General features: G+C 48.4%; 1 protein-coding gene across 2 annotated transcripts; it reads left to right on the forward strand.

The window, feature by feature from the left end:
• The first annotated feature begins 377 nt into the window (after positions 1-377).
• On the forward strand, positions 378-7,994 carry ENPP7 (ectonucleotide pyrophosphatase/phosphodiesterase 7). Of its 2 annotated transcripts, none has more exons than XM_009682678.2 (6): positions 378-619; positions 1,852-1,997; positions 2,875-3,495; positions 4,139-4,352; positions 5,206-5,311; positions 5,900-7,994. In XM_009682678.2, the coding sequence occupies exons 1-5, from the start codon at positions 379-381 to the stop codon at positions 5,292-5,294; spliced, it is 1,311 nt and encodes a 436-aa protein (XP_009680973.1). In that variant the 5' UTR covers position 378; the 3' UTR covers positions 5,295-5,311; positions 5,900-7,994. The 2 variants fall into 2 exon arrangements, with proteins under 2 accessions (XP_009680973.1, XP_068769675.1); XM_068913574.1 differs by having other exon boundaries at positions 2,875-3,261.
• The last annotated feature ends 831 nt before the right edge of the window (positions 7,995-8,825 follow it).

Genomic DNA, 8,825 nt, shown 5'->3' on the forward strand with positions numbered 1-8,825 from the left:
AGGAATGTGCAAAGGATACAGCAACGGGCTACAAAGGAGACAGCATGGGGTAAAGGATGGCCGCTGGCTGAGACAGCATGATGATATGGATGAAGCTTTCATATGGGCTGCCTGCAGAAGGCACATTAGCAATTCTTCACATTCATGAGTATTAAAATAATGCCAAATTCCATAGATTTGGTGTTTGATCCTGCAGAGACTCACAGCTAATCTACTTCAGTTAGACAAAAGCAATGAGGCTCATTCTGATATGAAGTGCTGGATGAAGCCATACACCTGATCAGCAATTGCAAGATAAGAAATGAACTTAGTCCCCTTCTGCAGATATTAATGTGAGCACTCTGGCTGTCTGAACTCTCCTGATTCAAGGGCTAGAAGATGTTCCCTTCTCTGGGGCTCATCTTTGCTGCCCTCTCTTTAGCAAGATGCGCCCCTGTGCAGCAAGCATCTAACCACAGCAAACTCCTCCTGGTGTCCTTTGATGGCTTTCGGTGGAACTACGACCAGGATGTGGATACCCCCAACCTCGACACCATGGCTGCAGAAGGAGTGAAAGCACAGTACGTGACTCCTGCCTTTGTTACCGTTACCAGCCCATGCCACTTCACGCTGCTGACCGGTGAGTCCTCATCGACCGACCCGCAAGGCAGAGCAGCAAAAGGGGTTGATTGGATGGAGGAGTTGCAGTATGGCTGGAGGAGAGCAAATTTAAGGCTCATATACAAGTAAAGGAAAGCAAGTCATGCAGACAACCCCATGACTGCTGTCTGGCCTCAACAGCATGTAAACCTTTAGAATCTATGTATTTTGGAAAAAAGAGTTAGCAACATGGCAACAGGTGCAGAAAGTGATAGAACTGAACATGTATTTGTCAAAGGTAAATAGCACCAGACTAACCTGATAGCCTCCTTTTAAAAGATAAATGATTTTTTAGACAAGGAAGATGCAGTAAATCTAATCTTTCTGGGCTTCAGTAATGTATTTGATATAGCACCACATGGGAAATCATGAGTTAAGATGGAGAAGATGAAGATTAGTCCAAATTCTGTAATGTGAGTAAGTAACCGGCTACAGGGAAGGGAACAGCAGGTAATACTAAAAGGAGACTATCAGGCTAGAGGGAGGGTAACAGGGGAATTCCTGGAGAATCGATTTTGGAGCCAATCTTATTTAAGATTTTCATTAATAACCTTGGCATAAAAGAGTGGAACATGCTAATGAAATCTGCTGATGAGACAAGACGGGGAGGCATTGTCAATACAAAGGAGGACTGGGATATCATGCAGAAGTAACTGTGTGGTCTTGAGGACTAGAATAATAAAAATGGCATGAAATATATTAGTACAAAGTGCAAGTCTTTCATTTCTAACAAAAATTTCTGCTATATGCTGACCTCATCAGTTGTGAACAACAAGGGAAGAAAAATACCAGAGCAATTAGTTAGATGCAGCATCTGTGAACCCCAAATGCGATGAAAAAGGCTGAAGTAATTGTAGGATGAGAGAGGAGAGAGAGGGTGCCATTGTTCAGGGTCATGGTGAGACCATTCCCGGACTGTGGGCCATGGGGATTCACCCACTAACATGAGGAACAGGCATTCCCTGGGCAACATCTCAGTCTCTGCTCCCAATGACTTCACTTTGCACGAGCACAAAGCCAAGTAGAGGAAAGTGGCAAAAACAAAGGCAAAGGGATCCTCAGGAAAGGGGAAATGAGAGACAGAAGCTCTCTGCTGACTTGGAATTGAATCATTGCTCAGCACATAAGCGAGTAATTCAGGATTGGCATAGGAAACCTCCTGCCTCCAGTCACAGCCTGTTTCACACCCATCTCATTCATCTCTTCTGACAGGGAAATACATTGAGAATCACGGGGTGATCCACAATATGTGGTTCAACACCAGCACGGGTCAGAAGCTGCCCTATTACAACACGCAAGGAGTGGTGAGCTGGTGGGACAACGGCAGCCTGCCCATCTGGATCACAGCTCAGAGACAGGTAGGTAGGGCAGCCTCCTCTCACGTGCAAATACCAAGACATAGACATTGCCTGCCTGCAATTGTGCAGCAAAAGCTACAGGCAAGCCACGATCTCTAGTGGCCATGAGTTAACATCCTCACTGCAAAAGGCAGACTAATTAGATCAGCAAAAAAAATTAAATCCCCAGACACTGGAGGGAATAATTATCATCAGTCTACTAAAAACAGCAAAAACTAATAGATGCATTTCAGTTTTATTAAGATATTAATAAAGCAGGTTATCAATTTCCTGTTTAAAGAAACCTCAGCTGGTTCTTGAAGGAGTGTAACGAACCTAAGCTTTCAATACACTCTAAGGTACATACCCCATTTCCTCAATCTCGTCCAGGATCTTTTGGGCGGCAGTGTAAGGGGCTGATCTCCTATTCTTTGAGGATTACAGAAAGGTTTTCTTAGATCTCTATAAGCTTTGACTCTGGCTTTGAGACAAGATCTGAGACCTGCCCAATAAGACACATACCTTTGCTTATCTTTACCTGCCAAATTGGCCCCATTGACTTCAGGGTGACTGCTTATATGGTGAAAGCTAAGCACACCTTAATGCTTTGCTGGTTAAGGGCCAGAGGGTCCACACAATATATAAATGGGTCACTATTTCTAAAGTTATATCTAGTGTTACTAATACAATGAGAATTTCAATGTACAGGAATGTTGGGAAGGGCAGTGTTTTTGATTAATCATTTTTAATTGGTAATAAACTGAAAAACCTCATTAGAGGCAGAGGCAGGCATTGGGGGCTGAGTGAACTAACCACATTAGCAGGTGGTTGCACTGAAAGATGGATACTCCAGAGTGAGTTCAGGTGAGTTTATGCCTTGCAATATCTTCACTAACAGGGTTTAAAGACAGGCTCCGTCTATTTCCCTGGAGGAAAAGCAACATACCAAGGAGAAGAAGTGAATATGAAGATGGTAGAGCCCCTTCTGTTCAACTACAGCAATGAAAACAATTGGAGACAGAACATTGACACTGTCATGGAATGGTTCACGGTGAACAACTTAGACTTCATTGCCCTCTACTTTGGTGAGCCAGACTCAACAGGACACAAGTATGGCCCTGAATCCACAGAGAGAAAAAATATGGTCAGCCAGGTGGACAGAACTGTTGGTTACTTACGGAAACGTATTGCGGAAAGTGGTCTAGAATCAAACCTCAACCTAATCATCACATCTGACCATGGCATGGACACTGTCATAAAGACCAATGAAATTCACATCCAGAAGGTAGAAAACTTCACCTTCAATGACATTCAGTTTGAACTCCTAGATTATGGACCAAATGGACTACTGGTGCCAAAAGAAGGAAAATTAGAGCATGTGTATACAGTCCTGAAAAATGCCCACCCAAAGTTGCATGTGTACAAGAAAGAAGAGTTTCCAAAGAGATTTCACTATGCCAATAATTCCCGTATTACCCCGCTTTTGATGTACAGTGATCCAGGATATGTGATCCATGGGGTGAGATGCATGCACAGACACATCTTACTGTCTCTTTTGGATCTGCCTTTCTCTCTCTCTCTTTTCACATAGCATTCCAGTACCTACCAGGCTTTGTGCCTTCATTTTGATTAGTCTCCCTGCAAACAGATAGAAATGCCAGCTCTTTGTGACTTTCTCTGTTGTTCAGAAAACAAGGTCTCACTTCCTTTTCATCCCAGAAGCCTTGGAGCAGGACTTTCATGAACACAGAATATCAGTTGCAGCATCCTCTCCTAGCTTGGCATTAAAGGAAACAGCCCAAAGTCAGGAGCAGCAGGCAGCTGCCCATTGTGAAGTTCCTCAGTCCAACAAAATTTGGATGCCCTGATGTTTAGAGAGGGACCTTGCAAGATGTACTCACTTGAGAGCTGTGTCTAGGCAGCACCCTCCGGCTTTTGCAAAGTTTAACATTATTAGACTAACTACAAAAACTAAAAGAAACCAATCAGACCTTCAAACACTGTGGCTGCAGAACACAGTATGCGGGACCCACATGCAAAACAAGTGGAAGTATCCAGCAATGTTTCTGTTTTGGTGAATGCTGCCTCCAGGAGGTCGTGCTTTGGGGGTGCTGAGCCAGAGGCTGAGAGGTTTGGGCACTCATATCCTTTCTTCCTTTTAGAGATTCAAAGTCCAGTTCAATAAGGGGGAACACGGCTTTGACAATGAGGACATGAACATGAAAACCATCTTCCGTGCTGTGGGACCAGCCTTCAAGCAAGGCCTAGTGGTAGAGCCTTTTGAAAGCGTGAATGTCTATGCTCTCCTCTGCGAGCTGCTGGGCATCACCCCAGAACCTCATGATGGGTCCCTGGAGATCATGAAGCCCATGCTGTGTGAGTTTGCGGACACCCACCCGGACTGCTTTAAGCACCCAAGCCCTGCTTCAGCCCCGCAGTGCAGGGCTCAGGGAGAGCTCTGCAGGAGCAGAAGCCTGCTGGCTCTCTCCAGCCCCAGGTTTCCTGCGGTGGCTGCTGCACAGGGCTGCACCGGGGCTGCACTGGGATTCCTGCAGGAACATTGACATCTAGCGGCAGCTGCACTACCCCGCTCCAGCCCACCTCTCCGCCACCCCTTCCAGCTCCCAGGGCCGCAGAGCTGCTCCAGGGCAGCAGGTGGGGCCTGCAACACCCACCCTGGGGCCAAGCGCACCCCTCTGCACCTCTTGTTCGTGGGGAACAGGGCCCTGCCTGGCCCGCCTACCATCCCTGTCCTGCGCACCTTTGGACTCATTGTCCGCATCATGTTCCTGTGTTACTGCCAGGGGTTGGAGCTGCTTTTATTGTAAGGAAAAGACCAAATATTGGCGTGCCCATTGCTCCTCAACAGAACACAGCTCACAGCATCCCAGCCACAAGCCTGCCTTGACTAACTCGGCAACCAGGAAGTTTTCATTTTAAAGATGTATGAATGTTCCACACACCAAAAGCAAAGCCTCCTCTGGTGGTTAGAGGCTAGAAACAGGGGATGCACATAAAGTGTTGCAGCCAGCACAGCATCATTGCTGGAAGGAGCAGGAAGTCCTAAGGGGGTGGCTGCTGGCTGTGCTCACCAAGCTGCCTACACCCGCTCCCCTCTCTGGAAGCCACCTGCCGGGGAGGCCCTGGCCATGCCTGGTGCAAGGGGCTGCTGCTCACTGGGCAGAGGCTGTGGCACCAAGTTGAGGCTGGATTCCTTTTGGTATTGCAGATTCAAGTGCCGCTATCCTTCCTGCCAAGAAGCTGCCAGTGATGCTCGGAATTGCTGTCATTCTAGGATACTGGGGAGGAATATACTAACCCCCTGCTCAACAGAGGTAACTTATTGTAAGGCTATCCAGAAAATACTGTAGAAGTGCTGCCTTGTCTACAGGCATGCACCCTGTTTGTTCCTGGTCTCTTTGCGTTTTGTTAGTTTGAGAACGCCTGTGAGGAGCATTGCCCATCAGCTGCTCTCCTCAGGGCACAGCAGACCCTGGTGACTGCATTTGAAGCAGAGGTACTCTGGATTTTTACTGCTCAGATTAGCATTAACACTACCCACAGATGCTTGTTTGGCTCTCAGGTCATTTGCTGGGCTAGAAATAAGGGCTGAATATCGCTCTAGATTCCTGCCGCTGTTTAAGTGTCCCTCTGCTCTCCAGCCACTGTGTGCAGATGAGGATAACTGTGAATGTCACCTAGGAGGGGTGAATTCTTCGTTGCTTGTGGTTCTTTGTGTGACTGCGAGAGAAATAAGGGTACAAGTTTGTTGCTTGCCTTCAATGTGCATATCTGTCTGGAGACCAGTCAGAAGAAATAATGCCCAGTCTCATTTCCTGGCACTTCCAATGCTGTGCCTATATACAAAGTCTGCATACACATGAAATAAGTAACAACATCATTGCACTTTCTTATCTTGGCAGCCTCCAAGTTTCAGGCGGCTCTGTAAGAGATGCGTGCAGAGATGAGGAAGGACAAATCTCAAGAAGACATCCTATCACAGCCTCAGAGAAGCGTGCAGAGACCCCACTCCAATGCATCACCAAATTACTAATCCACCTCCCTCCGGAATTACTGAGACACATCTCCTGAGCTTTGGTACGCACACAAGGATGCACCACTGTGGAAGCTGACACTGATTTACAGTATGACCTTGGCAAAGTCATCCCATATCTGCATTATCTGAACTTCCTCATCTGTGCAAGGCATAAGAACTCCAACTCGGCTTGGACCATGGACAGTTAACACACGTAGAGTATTTTAAGCAACTAAAAGCATACCTGAAGTTCTGAATGTGCCAGGGAGCCTCACATAGATGGTGCTGGAAACTAGCATAGTGTGAATAGCCTTCTCACTTCTACCAGCTACTGGGCTGGGTTTGGCTGCCCAAGGGACCCTCCCTGTGGCAGCAATGTTAGAATTGATTCTGCTTTGGCAAATGTAGCCTGGAGGGCCAAGATCCTCAGAGGGATCCAGAAGACAATCACAGTGCTTCTAGCGCCCTGGGTGCTGTGAGCTTTGCTCTGCTTGTCAAATCAAAACTTTCTGTCCCTTGTGGTTGTGGACAAAAATGGGAAAATATCACAAACGTACCCCTGAGCTCAAAAAAGCAGCACAAAGGACAGGTCCCAGCTGCATTACTCCTTAACAGCACTCATGAGTTTTAATCCATCTTCTGATTTAGGGCCATAGATTATCCTCCTGGTAGTTTGGGGGGGGGGGGCATCAATTCTTGGCCTATTTTGGAGAGGCATAGCAATGGGGCAGGGACTCAGTCAGGCCCCACCTGCTCAAAACGTGCATGCAGACAAGTGGTTCACAAGCCCAGGACCATGCAGAGCCTGTACCTGTTTGAGCTCTCCTCAGCCTGTCTGGTACCAAGGGCTACCTCTTCCTGCAGAAGAGCTGATGTGCCTTGAGTATGAAGGGCTCCTGTATGAAGCCAAACTTCTCTTGTCTGCAGGAAGCATCCTGGGATCCCCCTGCCTCACTGGGACTTAGGAGATAGTAAGCAGCAGGACAGGCCATCTGGATCCAGGGCCCTGGTCCCCCCCCTCCAGCCGGAGCATTAGCATGGCAGCTGCCCCAGACCCCATCCCAGATGCTGATGTGCCTCTCCCCAGCCCTGTGCCTCGTCTCAGGGACTTGATAAACATCTGTTGCCATAGTGACTAGCTCTAGCTGCTTTCCCTGCATTGGTTTCACCCACTAACAAGATGAAACAAGAGCCACACACTCCACTCAGAAAAACAGGAAGAAAATGTTTGGCTTGAAACCATATTGGGGGTGGGGGTCAGGACTGCACTACTCAGAGTAAACAGTCCATTAAGCAAGCAACGTGGAGGCTCCTAAAAGGGAGTAACATGGGCCAGTGCTGCAAATATTATTAAAAATAATATTAATGACAATATAGAATAGCAACTTTGCCAGTTATCCTTCTGTTAATCTTGGGACTTTCTGCACAGGTCAGTACAACCATGCCCATTTAATGGAGAGAGAAAGTAAGGCATGCTGTGAAGTTGGTGGTCTCAAGGCAGTCACTTCCTTCAGATTTCACAACCAAACTGCAAATGCTGCCCAGCTCTGCATGCCTCTGTGCTGGGGGACCTCTGTGTGTGTGTCAGGCAGTTGTAGCGCTGCGTATGCTTAATTGCACCAGCTAAAAAACAAGAAACTTGCAGTGGTTCTTGCTAGTCAAGCTCCCAGAACAACACGGGCAATACAAATTTCATAGTCACCAACTTCCTGATGCTGAATCTTTTTCTGACAATTGATTTTTGTCTCAGATCTGAATGGGAATTTAGCTTCTGACTGAACAGACAATTTTTCAATGAGACAGGGGCTTTGTTGCAGAAATCTCCAGTGAAGGTAGATATCATTCTGGCTGAAGAATTGAAGAATGGACTCTGTGATATGTTCCAAAACCCTGGCAGAAACATTTCTAGTGGCCCTGGATTCATACAGTTGCCAATATACAGACCCTTGAGGAGCTTTTTTTTTTTTTTTTTTTTACTTAGAGAGGGAATAAAGAAAAAGAGAATGTGTTGAACATTTCTTTGCTACAACCCTAACTATGGTAAAGAAATTCCTTCAAACCTTCTATCTCCGAACACAGCAGGAAGCAGGAGGACTCATTTCCCGGGTCAGAAATCTGGCCGTGCCTCTCAGTCTTCATTGCCCTTGGAGATCATCTCCCTTCTGACCTTCTCCTCTCTCCCAGCTCACTATTTTCCTGTATACAGGCACTCGCTCAGTTCTGACAAAAGCTGCCCCGTCTTCTTAATCTGCAATCGCTCTCCAAAACATGCCATTGTTTCTGCCCCAGCCTTTCCAGTCCATCCCTTGGGCAGGGGCTTGGACTCTTTCAGCCCTCCTTGAACAGAGACCCTTGGCTGTGCGACCGAAGGGCGCTCACCTTTTGTGAAGCTTCCGACCACCGCGCATCAGCGGCCCTCGTCAAACGCTTCGGTCTGACAAAGGGGGCGGCGGGGCGGCTGGGGCCGGAGCTCCCCCGGGAGCAGGGCCCGGCGTGGCTGCCCCGGGGCAATACTGAGCGCACCGGCACCGGCACCGGCACGGCTGCCCCGGTGCAATACTGAGCGCACCGGCACCGGCATCGGCACGGCACGGCTGCCCCAGAGTGATACCGAGGCACCGGCACCGGCACTGGCGCGGCTGTCCCGGGGCGGTACCGAGCGCACCGGCACCGGCATCGGCACGCCTGCCCCAGGGTGATACCGAGCGCACCGGCACCGGCATCAGCACCGGCACGGCTGTCCCGGGGCGGTACCGAGCGCACCGACACCGGCACGGCTCGAGCACCGGCACCGGCGCGGCTGCCCCGGTGCA

This window comes from Struthio camelus, chromosome 19, assembly GCF_040807025.1.
Source record: "Struthio camelus isolate bStrCam1 chromosome 19, bStrCam1.hap1, whole genome shotgun sequence".
Taxonomy (NCBI): domain Eukaryota; kingdom Metazoa; phylum Chordata; class Aves; order Struthioniformes; family Struthionidae; genus Struthio; species Struthio camelus.

Bases quoted from the DNA above. Each gene is read 5' to 3' on its own strand.
- ENPP7 (XM_009682678.2), top strand. From the start codon at position 379: ATGTTCCCTTCTCTGGGGCTCATCTTTGCTGCCCTCTCTTTAGCAAGA. The intron at 620-1,851 runs GTGAGTCCTCAT...CTCTTCTGACAG, and splicing joins CCACTTCACGCTGCTGACCG to GGAAATACATTGAGAATCAC. The intron at 1,998-2,874 runs GTAGGTAGGGCA...CTTCACTAACAG, and splicing joins GGATCACAGCTCAGAGACAG to GGTTTAAAGACAGGCTCCGT.